The sequence below is a fragment of the Sturnus vulgaris genome, chromosome 6, assembly GCF_052056855.1.
Source record: "Sturnus vulgaris isolate bStuVul1 chromosome 6, bStuVul1.hap1, whole genome shotgun sequence".
Classification (NCBI taxonomy): Eukaryota; Metazoa; Chordata; class Aves; order Passeriformes; family Sturnidae; genus Sturnus; species Sturnus vulgaris.
Genome location: NC_142248.1, coordinates 11,634,558 through 11,648,670, shown reverse-complemented (window position 1 = coordinate 11,648,670; position 14,113 = coordinate 11,634,558). Strand labels below are relative to the sequence as shown.

Sequence of the window (14,113 nt, the reverse complement as noted above, 5' to 3'; positions counted from 1 at the left end):
AAATAAAGCTGCACAGATACATGTCACATTTTTATCCTGAAGCTAGAGATGTATTTTAAAAGAGTGAGATCAAGAAAGTTAAAGTTGGTGAAATTAAAGTGCAAAGTACAAGCCAAAGGAAATGAAGATACTACACTGGGTGTGGTATTGAATCTTGTACCTGTTGGTGCTGGGTTTCCTATGTGCACTGGGCATGTGATTGTTTTTTGTAGGTGGCCTGGCAGATCTCTTCAGCACTCAGCAGCCTACTGAGGTTTCTGACTTCCTAGGTGACCATGGGCACCGAGTATGAAAAGGATCATATCAAAAAGCTGCAAGAGCAGCGTATGTCCATGCAAAAGAAAACCTTCACCAACTGGATGAACAATGTCTTCTCCAGGAATAATGTATGTAGCTTCTTCAATTTGAAGATTTTTTTTCTGGGTTTTGTCTTATTTTATTTTACTCATTGTATCCTTTTTAATGTTATTTTTAACATATTTTTTCTGAATGTTGTCACCTGCAAGCAAAGAAGAATGTGACTATACCAGAGTGCTCCATCCTCTATCTTTTACCTCACATTTGTCTCCTTTCTCCATGTTACCAATCTTCTCTGAAATCAAGGTTCATTTTGTAGACTCTTTAACCCCATTATATTGTGATGTCTATTGTACATTGGAGATCCTCTCAGAGGAAAATGCTTATTTGCTTCTTTTTCCTGTAAGTAAATGATCTGCAGATGTCAGGGTTTCCCCAAGCAATTCTTAATTGCCTGGCCAAAAATTCTGACTTTGTGCTTTGCCTGATCAGTTCAAGTTTCTGCTCAAAGGCTCTGAAAAAATAGCCTTCATTTTGGGAATTTCAGACCTACTGCCATGCAAGTACAGACCAGTTTGTTTTCTGTAGCTCTCAGACTTCAAAAAATCTTCAGAGCTAGTGTGCAGTCACTTTTTATATGCAAGGTAACGCCAGCATATTCCAGTCTCCAGACTTACTGCAGATAAAGTTTCAGGCACAAATGATGTAGCTGTGGCACAGAAGGGAATGACATCATCCCAAACAATTCTGTTTTCTAGAGTCTGTAGTAGATAGTAATGAAAGTGGGGGTCCAAGCAGGACCAGGCCATTGAGTCCACTGTTGGCTCACCACTGAGTCTCAGTACCAGATGTCTTTTTTCAGTGTAACATTCTGTGATTCACAGAAAGGTAGCTGCACAGCACAACAAGCTTTCAAATTTATTTTTCTTAACGGGAGCGAACAAATGCAAAACACATGCTTGTTTTGCCACCTGCAGAAAGTTAGGTTTTTATGGTGTAGGAAACTAGTTCTGTTTAGCTACAGACATATACTTTCTTGTTTTAAAAACGCCTTCAAGTTCAGATATTAAAATGTCAGTCTGAAGTTCCTGCAATGTACTTGTTCCTGTATCATAAAAGCCTGTGAGAGCTTTCCAAACCATATAGGGCAGAGACGGCGCAGAGCTTATCTGGCTCCTCCTGGCAGCATAGTCCCAGCCTTCCAAGGCACACTCTGGGCTGGTTGGGTCATACCACAGGACACTGAAGTGTTCTCAGTTGTGCTGCTGTATGCTTCAAGTCTGGCACTAAGGATGCTATTGCATTGAATTTGTTACGCTATCTGTGACCGGTATCTCTATGAGAAGAATGAGGAAACAAAACTATTAAAAAAACAGCTGGGTGAGACAAGCAGATATATGGAGCCTGTCTTTTTACAAATTCAATGAACTATTCTTCAATTATAGAAGTGTCACAGAATATAACAGCTTTAATTTTTTTTATCGTAGTACATCATAGGCAGAATTTTAAGTTTTATTTAATATGCAAAAAGAAATAAAGTTGGCAACTAAACAGGGAGGATTTTTTTTAATGGAGATAATCAGTAGAGCAAGTTGTAAATTCTTGTTCCACACACAGTACAGACTTAAAGACTCTCTAAGTTGTTTTTACACTTTCCATGTGTTTTATTTCTCTGGAGAAAAGACTTCTTAAACTGATTAGTAATTGAACTAGAAATTCGAAGGTGTATTCCTGTTTTTTGTCCTTTTCCCCTTAACATGTAAATATTCCCTGAATTTAAAAAGATTCCTTCCTTCCTTCCTTCCTTCCTTCCTTCCTTCCTTCCTTCCTTCCTTCCTTCCTTCCTTCCTTCCTTCCTTCCTTCCTTCCTTCCTTCCTTCCTTCCTTCCTTCCTTCCTTCCTTCCTTCCTTCCTTCCTTCCTTCCTTCCTTCCTTCCTTCCTTCCTTCCTTCCTTCCTTCCTTCCTTCCTTCCTTCCTTCCTTCCTTCCTTCCTTCCTTCCTTCCTTCCTTCCTTCCTTCCTTCCTTCCTTCCTTCCTTCCTTCCTTCCTTCCTTCCTTCCTTCCTTCCTTCCTTCCTTCCTTCCTTCCTTCCTCCCTTCCTCCCTTCCTCCCTTCCTCCCTTCCTTCCTCCCTCCCTCCCTTTCTTCCTCCCTCCCTCTTTTTTTTTTTTTTAAAGAAGGAAGATTCTTTACTGTAATTTCAAAATCACAGTTAATTATTCCTAAGTGTGTGGTGTGGTTTTTATGTCACTTCTAGAAGGCAAGTGGCCTAAGGCCAAAAGGAAACACCCAAAGCAAGTTCTTGTTAGGTCAGAGTACAGACTGTGTCATTTTCTATCACCTAAGCACTGGGTGACCTCATTACTGGCAGCAATAAAACACATTTTTGTAAATGATCCTAACCTTTCAGTTAGTGTGAGACTGGATAAAAATATGGGGACTTTGGGTGGTAGTGCAGTTCCAAGCAGGACGTGACAAACTTTGTTGAGACTATGGAGTAAAATATGAGTCATTGAATGGGATTATCAGCTGGACTTTTAAATGAAATGCACAGCTCAGAATAAAATTATTCTGATAAAATAAAAGTTTCACTTGGAATAAAAAAAAAGTCATCATTTACAAAAGGTTTACTTTAAAAAATGCTCTTTTTTAAAATTATTTTTCAAAATCCCCTGCTTTTTTCTTTTTTTCATTCCATTGTGGATTTGTATTTTTTTTTGTTGTTATGTTTTTTTAACTTTAGACTACTTTCATAAATAATGTAAGTCCTCCTGCAAATCCTTTTTTTTTTTCTGAATTAAGGCTCAGTACTGTGTATGTATGCACTGTCATAGAGAAGACTCAGTGAAACATCAAGAAGGTGGTGTTTGTTTCATTTTAGTAATAGAAAGTTCTCTGTGCCAAACGTTAAGCTGGAGTCTGTATTGTCTGGCTGATCTTTACAGGTAAAGATTGAGCTAGAAGATATTTACACAGATTTGAAGGATGGTATCTCTCTCATGAAACTACTGGAGCTGCTCTCTGGAGAAGCTTTGCCCAAACCAAGCCAGGGAAAGATGAGAGTTCATTTTCTAGAGAACAACAGCAAAGCCATCACATTTCTGAAATCCAAGGTAAGTTAATACTGATACTAGAGATCACAACAGTTTATATATGTTATTAATTAATTATAGCATCATGTTTATTGTAGTTTCTCCCTCTAGTACACAATAATATATCCTCTGAAGACAGGGCAGGGATTTTATTAAAAGAAAAAAATATTTATTGAATTTTAATTTCTTTTTTTATTTGAGTAATGTGTTTTAGAAACAGCAAATATTCCTCTCCTTTGGAGGAAAAAAATATGCATTTCTTCCCTCTCCCTAACCACTAGTTTTCAAAAAATATGTATTGGATCTCTAAATCTTTGAGACCACTATCCCTTTGCCAGGCTTTTGCTGAAATTCCTCATGAGCTGATATAGGAGCTTGCAGGTCTGTGGACTAATGAACAGATGTAAACATTAAACCTCTTTGCTTAAAAAAATGGCCTGAACACCCTCTCCAGTAACAGTTTGTTACACTGAGAGCTGGACATGAGAGCTTTTATGCTGAACAGACACTGATTTATTAGCAGGTACAAGTAAAAGTGATTGGTCCTGAGAATATCGTAGATGGTGACAGAACCTTAATCCTGGGCCTTATCTGGATCATCATACTTCGGTTTCAGATTTCATCTATCAAACTTGATAAGGTAAATGCATCTTTGTCTTTTTATTTATGTGACTGAATCCTTTTTTTTTTCTCAAAGAGACAAAACTGTAACTTGGAGATAGAAGGAATATTTGTGTTCTTCACCCTCTTCTACAATTTTTTACAGACCTTTGATTTTATGTCGAATTTCTCTGTCAACAATTTTCTCTAGATTTGAGTCCCATGATGCTGCTTTGCTCTTTCTCTGAAGAAGCACATGCTTTTTAAAATTATTTAATGTGTACTCTTAAGAACATGAAAAACAAGATTCTATAAAGGTATTATGAAATCAAAGTCAATAATTTCTAACAGTAGACCTCAATACATCATATTTTGTGTCCGAGTTCTATTTCACAGCTAAGGAAGCAAATAAACTAAACTTTTCTTTCTGCCTGATTCCTACAGACCTTACAGAAGAGAAACATTTAAAAAATTTCAGCACCTGCATTTCGCCTTATAGTTTCTGCATTCATTCAATTCACTTTTTTAAATAGAAAACTTTTATTTTCACATTAAATTTTTCTACCTTTATGACAGATACAGTCTGTAAGTCATGACTTTGAGGGGATCTGTGAATTGAACAAAAGTAATACACCATGATCTTTGGGAACATAAGTGTAACCTCTCTCATACTACTTTCATATATTGTTGACACTGATTTTTCTTTTCCTGGTCTCTTCACAGGAAGAATTTGGAGGCAGAGCTGATGATCTATTTGCCAATGAAGCCTTATTACTCTGGTGTCAGCATAAAACTGCCAGCTATTCCAACGTGAATGTGAAAGACTTCTCCAAAAGTTGGAGTGATGGGCTGGCCTTCAATGCACTCATACATGCTCACAGGTAAGATCTGATGGATCAGTTCAGGCAGAGTTGCTCATTGCTGTTTCTGGCTCTGACACGAGTTGTTCCAGGGTCTGAATTACAAGTTTTTTGTCAAGAAATTTTCAGATTCTCTCTGGCCTTTCCCACTGAAGACTCTTCTTTCTTACATGGGTTTTCTCTCTCTCCTCCTTGGAAGGAAGGACCAAAAGTTCCTGCTTGGAAGCTCCTTTAGTTGGGTATTATATTGAATTTCCAGGGGAATATCACATATCTGAGCAATACTGTCCATTTGGTCTTAGCCCCTCAGTCATGTTCCCAGTGCTCTTTTCCAAAAATTTTTCTTTCAGGCAGTGGTTTTATTGTATGAACTTTGGAGCATGTATATCTTCCTGTTCAGTTGTAATAGAGTAAGCAACTTCTCAGTCTTCTTCTTTCTCCCTTCTCTGTCTCTTTGAAAAAGAATGAAGAAAAGAGCCAAAATCAGGAGAGAGAAACCACCTTGAACACATCTTTGTCCTCAACAGTTCTGCTATATCTTATATGGGATACCAGAGTGGAACTGTAGAACTTCCCCAGCTGGGAGTCACCTTCCTTTTCACAAGTGTCTCTCCAGTGGGCTTTGGTTTTCACCCATTGAGGAAGAAGAGAAATAAGGGCAGAGATTTTCTGGGAGTGGTAATTCAATTTCTTAGAAGACGATTTTCTTCCTGCTATGTAGGCAAGGGGCACTGCTCTTGAATGAAGTTCAGGGTCAAAGTAATTTCAGCGTTAATGTCACATAACATTAACAGTTATGTGACTATTTACTTAGTCTGATAAACAGTTTCTGGTTTATGGTCTGAAAGAACTCACTACAAACATAAATCTCACTTCATCCTCATGCTTCTTTTTCTCCTTGCCCAGGCCTGATCTTATCCACTATAGCTCACTGAGGCAGGACCAGCCCATTAAAAACCTGAACAATGCCTTTGATGTTGCTGAGAAAGAGTTTGGAATCAGCAAACTGCTTGATGCTGAGGATGTGGCAGTGCCCTATCCAGATGAGAGATCCATCATGACTTATGTGTCACTCTACTACCACTACTTCTCCAGACTGAAGCAAGGCCAGACAATACAAAAGAGACTTAACAAAGTAAGCACTTTGCTATCTTTGGAAGTTATAAGTTAAAAATGTAAAGCTAAATTTAATTTGGAAATGTGGGGGGTTTTGTGCAAGCTCAACTTCAGGATCATTTAAACTGAATCAAAAGGCACAGCCATCTGAAAGACCTTGTACCTTGAGACTTGTACCTGGAGCCTGTACACTCTCTGATCTCCAAGAGAGTTGCAATTATCTCACTGAAAATCAATCCCTTTTTGACCTCACAGTTTCTGTATGAGAACTGATATGGTTCCAAGGCAGCTTCAGGCATAGAGATCTCAATAATATTGATGGGATGATGATGGGATAGGACCAGGATGGGTCCTACATGAACATCTGGACTCAGAGATCTGCCTGTGCAGTTGAGAGAGGGAATGCATTGCTTAATGGGAAGCACAAAAATCCAGACTGAGGATTCCGTGGAGGTGACAAGGTTTTGCAAAGCAGGGTTCAGTCAGCTAAAAATGTGGGCAAGGATTATATGATCCTGTAACATGGCTCCCCACAGCACCGAGGCTGTCAGTGTGGAAGGAGTGTCTGGAGGATGCTCTTTGTCAGAAGACCTCATGTTAGGTAGTCCTGCAAGAAGCAGAGAGTTGGAATTGATGGTCCTTATGGCTCCCTTCCAACTTGAGATACTCTCGGACTCTATGTCTTAGAACAGCATGTTCTCCAAAGAGATGCATTAGATGAGAGCAAGACTTGGAATTCAGTCTAAGTTTGGGCATCAGTGAGGAGAGTGGGCAGTAGGACTTCACAGCTCTATACATGGGTCACTGGATTTTGGCCAGGAGACATTACTGATCTTTCGATAAACATGAAATAGTCCTTGAGCCCACAAATGTATTAGAGGAACTATAAGGAGCAAGTAGGCCATAACTTCTGTATTTTATGAATAAAAACTGTCCTTTTTCAATTCTCACTGTGCTCCACTGCTTTTTCCATTTTTTCATACTTATATTTATTCTTTTTTTCTCTCTCTCCACTTACCTGCTTCTTTTTCTCCCTTCAACTCCTTCCCTATTTTTAGCCTCATAGTCTCTCATATTGCATTCCTGTCTTCCTGCATTTCTCACACACACAAACATTCAGAAGGGCAAGGAAACAGATGTTAATCTCTTCATGCCCTTAGTCCCCTCAAATAGGCAGCTCTGAGTTTACTAATAGGATTGGGAGGGAAGCCTGAATGTGTGGAGGAAGCCTTTGAGTTCAGACTAAGTGTGTATCCAGGATGGCAGAGAAACAGCTCGGGGAGGCAGATGTCCTTTCCCTCTCCCGTCTGAGGTGACCATGCATTTGCTAGGATCTTTCAGCAAGAACTGGGTACGATGGCAGAAAATACAGAAGGGAGCCCTGATGTCACGGGCTGCTTTTCCTGCACTAAAGGTTGGTGTTATTTTACTCCTCTTACAGCACTGCAGCCAAGTGCACTTTCTGGTAGGCAAAAGCAGATTACCACTTGGAAGGGCTGGATCTTTTCTCAGTGCCATCTCCCTCACTAATCTGCCTGGCTGGGGCAGGCAAACTCAGCAGAATGATAGAGGCAGACAACATTGTCCAGCACTAAACATTTGCAGGAGTAAAGATCTGCACCTTTACTAAGTCAGGGTGCAGAAAAAAAACCCAATATGAAGTAAAAAGACAAAGATGGAAAAAAATGTAAAATGGAATGAAAGAATTATTTCATTCTAACACCTTTTATTTCATTAGGGATTTAATTCTAGATGTTTGCTCCAGTATTTACCTGAACTTTAAATAAAGGCAGTTCAGGCCACAAATGAAACAAATAAATGTCTTGGACTTGAAAAGTTAGTATTGAATCAGAGTTAGCATCCTTACCAAAGCCCCGTTTGGCCACAAAACATTTTCTAGTCATTTTTATAAAGAGAAACAGTTCTGACAGAAGCGATTGAGAAGGGGCTGTTTTACCACAGTCTGCTGTGAGCGTGTGAGAGAGCCAGAATCTTGTCAGATGGTCTCCTAAGATCCTAAGTGGTGAAGCTAAGAGGGTGAAATTACATATTAGGATAGAACTGTTTGGGGTGGAGGAATGAGACTGGGAAAAAAAATATGTTTTTTTTTTATTGTGAAACAAAAAATGTGAACCATGCTGTTTATTCTCAAATGTTTTCTTAAATAAAAACTGAAATGAAACATTAAATAATATTGATTTATCTGGTTTTTATGGAAGGCTGTTCTAGGATTTCACCTAGCCTCAGATGTGACAACTATCACCACATCAGTATAAAAATACCATGACTGCTGAAGACGCTGCTTTCTGTTCACTCACCTTGATTCATTCTGTTTCTCATGTGGCTTGTAACTTTATATTCCCATCACAGATTGTGTTCCTCCTGAACGAGATAGATGACTTGAAGCTTCAGTATGAGCAGATGGTGTCTGACCTCCTGAAATGGATTAAACAGAAGGTGGTGGAACTGGATGACCGTCATTTCCCCAACTCTCTTCAGGAAATGTGGCTGCTCATGGCCAACTTTAAAACCTTCCGCACTGTGGAGAAACCCCCCAAATACCAAGAGAAGGGCATGATTGAAGCTCATCTCTTCAACATCAGGACCAAGCAGAGAGCCAACAACCAACGGCCATACTTGCCCCCAGAAGGGAAGATGCTGCAGGATGTGGAAAAGCACTGGATCAACCTGGAAAAGTCAGAGCACAGCAGAGGTAAAGCACTGCAGAAGGAGATGCTGAGGCTGGAAAGGCTGGAACAGCTAGCCCAGAGGTTCCTGAAGAAGGCAGCCCTGCGTGAGTCCTACTTGGAAGACATGAGGAAAGTGATTGGGAAGCAGGACTTCTGGCCAGAGAGCGTGGACAGGATGGAGGCTGCCAGTAAGAAGCTGGAAGCCATTGTGGCAGATGTGCTGCCCAGGAGGGAACGCTTCACAGCCTTGGACGAAATGGCCACTGTTATCAGCCAGGAGAACTACCATGGCAAAGATCAGATCCTGCAGAAGTGAGTGATGACTGAGAAACTGTAGTGGTGGAGGTCAATATTAGTTAAAATTCTGTGGTGTGGTGGAAGGAAATTAATTATAACTGTGAATCTTGTCTCTGCTCCTCATGAGTTGAACTGTCAGGAATTTCTTCTACCTGTGAACAGTTTCAGCAGATAAGGCAAAGACTTCATCTTCTTCAAAATTTTGTTTTATTTCCTTGAATGATCAAAGACCAATTCAGACCTCAGACCAATTTAGGGTGAAAAATATTTTTAAGGTATTTTTGTTATATATGAAAATATACCTACAAATTTCTACCAAATATTCTATCTGCCATCAAAAATGCTTAGAGAGATGCTATTTTTTTCCCAAATCAACACATTTCTATTTCAGTTTGCAATTTGGGGAGATATGAATTGGTTAAGGCACGGTATTCTAAGATGTACTCCATTTTGAGGCAAATATTGAGAAATTATAAATTATCTGTTTATCTCAGGTTATTATATAACCTGGTTTGTGGATATTGAAGAATGCCATACAAATAACTTCTCTCACCATATTTTAGTGCTTTTCTAAATTCAGACAAAATCAAGACCCTCTGTAAAAACTCAGAAAAACAGCTATAAAAGAGTAAATCAAACTATGAGATCAGATTGTGACTTATGAGACGGTTTAGATTAATGTTTTACTTTATTCAGCCATTTAAAGAACACTTTGTTTCCAAGCCTTTCCACTGTATCAAGCAAAAGCACTGTAGCAAATAAAAGGATGTTTTATGAACGTCCTTAAAAACAATGTCTAAATTTTAAAAAGTCAATGACAGTTGAGTGCTAGTCAGAATTCCTGTAATAAGATTGTTTTGACCTGTTTTGTGTTCCTGACCTCTCCTCTTGCACTGATGTCAAGAGTCGTATGTGTTCATTTAGCTCCTCTAAAGCTGCAAGCACTGAGAATCCTCCAACGCTGCCCAAAGCCTTTGGTTCAAACTGATAATTTCTTTCTCTTCCTTCGTAGGCAAAAGAGCATTTCAAAGCAATGGCAGGATCTCCTGGATCAGCTGCGGAGAAGAGAACAATCCCTGGGAACCATGCAGGAAATTCTGGGCCTCCTGAGGGACATAGATGCCATTACAGAGGAGCTGAAAGAGCTGCAGGTACTGAGCCCTCTCCAGCAGCACACAACTTGCAGTGCTGCCACTGTATGTCCCCATGTTCCAGGAACTGGCTGGTGCCAATAGGAGAAAAGCTATAGAATAAATACACAGCTTTTACCTAGATGCCTAATCAAGCATTTCAGTTCATCATCACAATGGAAAAAAAGGCTTTGCTTTAGGGGGTTTCCCCAGTCAGAAAGCCAGCTATCCAATTACATGGAATGTACTGCAGGTTCAAGTTATATGGTAAAATAAAGATGGGAAACAATATTTTCTAAATTTAAGAGTGAAAAAGCAAAAGTGGAATAAACACACCTCTTGTTTCCATTCCACATAATTCTGCTGACTTAGCTTCTGAAAGTATCTGCAGTAATTTTACAGATGGGAATTAGCTCAGGCTTACAGGTATATAAGCTTGCAAGAAAGTTCCACTGTAAATAGATTGCTTTTAGCGAGAATTTCCAGCTGTTACCAGAGTGTCAGAGCACAAAATCTTCTCTTCAGCATGAGAAATAACTGGGTCCAGGTTTATTTTGCAAGGGAAGGAAGCATATATACATCCTTTGCCTTGAAGACAGAAAAATCCTCATTACTACTGGTTGCTTTGTAGCCAAGCTGAAAGAGTCAGCATGCTATATGAAAGTGTGAATTCCAAATTAAAGATAAGAGCTATCTCTAAGTTATAAATATTTCTGTTGTAGTGTTAGTAGGCAAAGAATATCTAATGGTAATAGTGTCGTTGGAACAACAATAGTCTGAGAATATGGGGAAAGATTGGTAAGGAAAGATAGTACATAGGATTAATAATTGTATCCATTGATACAATTAGAAAGAAGACAGACTAATAAGCACTTCTCATCAGTCACCAATTAAGTACTATAAAGTACTTATTTTCGTTATTTACATAGACAAGTAGGCTCCTCAGATAAAAGAACATTGCAGTTAGAACTTACCATAGACTGGGATATTGTGGAATTCTTCAAATACAGACTGTGAATCAATCTGCCTACAGATGGGTCTATAGCAAAGGGATATTCATTGCACTCAGAAATTCTGAGACCTTGGGTGTTTAATCAGAGGAAATATCTTAGGTGCAAAAACATGCTTATTTAATGAGCCTTGCACTGCAACAGATTGAAACTCTGGATTGTTCCTATTAGCTTGTGGAATTGAAAAAAAAGTATAATTTCTCTAAATAGACAGGTTTTTAGCTTTACCTCTCTAACATTCTTGGACATTTAGGAGCTATGAGACAGAACAGGAACCTTTCATCCTGGATGGACTCTCTGAAAATGTCTTTTTTTTTCTTCTCACTTTGTTTGTAGGTGCTAGTGAATTCCCAGGACTGTGGGAAGCAGCTCCTGGAAGTCGTAGATTTGCTGCAGAATCACAACTTGGTTGACTCGCAGATCTCTTCCTATGATGGCAGATTGACACACATCACCCAGAGGACAGCAGAAATCAGCAAGGACAGCACAGTTAAATCAGAATTGCTTCATGCAAAAGTTCAGATGCTTCGTCAGCTGTACCAGAACCTCACAGCTCAGAGCAAGTCACGGTAGGGCTGTGCTTGTGGCTCTGTTCTTCCTGATTAGGATGTCCAATCCTAATTCTTTAATCAGAAGGCACAGCTACTCAGCTTTTGAAATTTTGGCATTTCTCCATTTATGAAGACATAACAAAAGCAACTCGAGTGTCTTGATTGATTGCAATTGTGAAAGGATCACTTTCATAGATGAAGAACCGGTTCATTCTCAGCGTTTATTATAACTTGCTTTATAAGAAATCTGAATAACAAATGGTTATCTCCTCATCTCCTGGAGAAAGAAAGAAACATAATCTTGTTTCTTTTGTCTTATTCCATGAATAAATTAATATATGACAAAGAGGAACTAAAGGCATTCAAATTCTAGATTTTTAAATCTTTCTTTGATCAATGAACCATTGTCTTCATGGAATCCCAATTCTGACTATCACACACTGCTTGTTTCCCTGGTTCAGTAAATCTCAGCTAGAAGAGGCTCTGAAGCTTTTTGAATTCTTCCGTGACTGCAAAGAGGAAGAATCGTGGATCTCTGAGAAGTGGAAGCTGGCAAGAATGACAACATTAGGGAAAGATGTCAGCCAGATCACAGCCTCTATTCAGAAGAACAAGGTATCTCACTTTGCTGCTGGTGCCTCGTCTTTGTATTAAAGCAAGATTTTAGAACATCCATGTCTTTCAGTTCAGTCAGTGCAGCACTTATAAGAATGCTGTCAAACTAATCCTTATCTCGAGTCTCATGACCAGAGTTTGGAATTCTTAAATAATGTATAAGGTAGGCATTTTTTTCCCAAAGAGGGGAAGGAAGGGATAGAGAAGGAATATGCTTCATACTGGACTAGAAGTGGGACTTCTTGTGAAGACACTCAGCTCCATATTAGTTAACTCTTGATGGGCAAAAAAAAAAAAATTCAAGTTTGTTTTTCTCACCCTCTTTTCCTGTCCAAGAGAGATGAGGGTAAAGAGAGAGGTAGTGAAAAGAAAATACTTTGGGCTCCTAGAAGTGTATGCATGACAGTAGCAGAGTAGGTACGGTTACTGTGCTGGACAGAGAGAGAGAGCAAGGACAGCAACACACACGGACCTCTTTAGGGAAAAAGGCGAACTTTACTGAACGGACAGCCCGTAATTAAAGCATGTTACATGGAGCTAGGACAGGACAGTAGCTCATTGGACAATTGGGAAAAACATCCACGAGACCATACCTCAGGATGTGTCCCATGGGAAAAACACCAGGTGTTAATCTTTATTATGAATTCCATTCTGTTTTTCACCATATTATCATCCTGGGAGAATTCCTCCCTCACTGGAGCCACAATCAATTTATCAGTCTGTGAATGGACCTGAGAGCCAGGAGAAGTTCAGGCCTGAGAAAAAATTCTCAAGCTGTGATTTCCTATCTCTCTAAATGTGTGTGTCCACAAGTAGGAGCCACTGTTTTCTCTTGGCTGGTGGGGAATGAGCTGCGCTGACATGTTTGCTTTCCTTGTGCTAGGCTCTTGAAGCAGAGTGCAACTCACACAGGGCCATATGTGCAGATGTGATGAGGAGGGGCTGGGAGCTCAGCCAGAAGAACCCTGTGCGCCAGGACGACATTCTGAGGCAGACAGACAACCTCCAGAGGCTGTGGCAGCAGCTCCAAGATGAGGTGGCTGATCGCAAGAGCCGCCTGCAGGCAGCAGCCCTCATCAAACAGGTGAGAGGGTTCTGCTGGCATGTGGGACATGTGGGACATGGATGTGGCTCAGTTCTGCCCCGTGCCCCCACGTGGAAGGCAGCAGGAAAGACTTGATCTGTTGGTCTTCAAAAAAGACCTCTGGCAGTGAAGTCTCAATCCTCCTGCAAGCCAGACACGCAGGAGATTTGAGCAGCTGGGAGAATGCTAAAGGTAAAAATGCTAATGGAAATAACTCACATGATATTGCTAATGCAGAGTCTTTTTAGAGGGTGGATCAGGTAGCTTTGTGACATATTTCAAAAATTAAAAACAACTCTGAAGTCCACCAAGAAAAGAAAAGTGTTGTAAGACTTAGATTGACCATGAACTTCACAAATCCTGCAAAGCATTTGACACTTCCATTCTGACCTACAATTTTACTCCCACAAACATTCATACATCTGCAAATAAAGAATTTATATAAAAGCAACATTCTTAAATCATATCCCTTTATCTCAGGTATTCTTATTCTTCCCTTCTCAAGATTTTCCTTAGTCTGTTGTTTCCATGAAATGTTTGAACAAATCTGACCAGCATTTTTCTTAAGAAAGTTTAAATTCTCTCTTCTCTATTAAGTTTGACACCATTATGGTGTTTTAGCTTTTTCTTACTTACTAACTTGCTCACTCATGCCAAAACCTAAACTTTCACCTCTGCCTTAACATACTTCAATCCATCCAAAGGCTTTAATTCAATCCCTGCACTCTGATCTCTCTCTGAAGGATTCAGAGAGACTCCTGACTTACTGAC

At 39.6% G+C, this 14,113-nt stretch overlaps 1 protein-coding gene across 1 annotated transcript in view; it reads left to right on the top strand.

Annotated features, from left to right (window-relative positions):
- Positions 1-275: 275 nt before the first annotated feature.
- SPTBN5 (spectrin beta, non-erythrocytic 5) overlaps positions 276-14,113 on the top strand; it is an 87,876-nt gene continuing 74,038 nt past the window's right edge. The window contains exons 1-10 of the mRNA XM_014869266.2: positions 276-386; positions 3,243-3,410; positions 3,910-4,029; positions 4,713-4,870; positions 5,756-5,984; positions 8,336-8,967; positions 9,965-10,103; positions 11,429-11,661; positions 12,105-12,258; positions 13,142-13,342. Coding sequence (XP_014724752.2) covers positions 276-386; positions 3,243-3,410; positions 3,910-4,029; positions 4,713-4,870; positions 5,756-5,984; positions 8,336-8,967; positions 9,965-10,103; positions 11,429-11,661; positions 12,105-12,258; positions 13,142-13,342 — 2,145 coding nt within the window. The remainder of the gene's footprint in view (positions 387-3,242; positions 3,411-3,909; positions 4,030-4,712; positions 4,871-5,755; positions 5,985-8,335; positions 8,968-9,964; positions 10,104-11,428; positions 11,662-12,104; positions 12,259-13,141; positions 13,343-14,113) is intronic.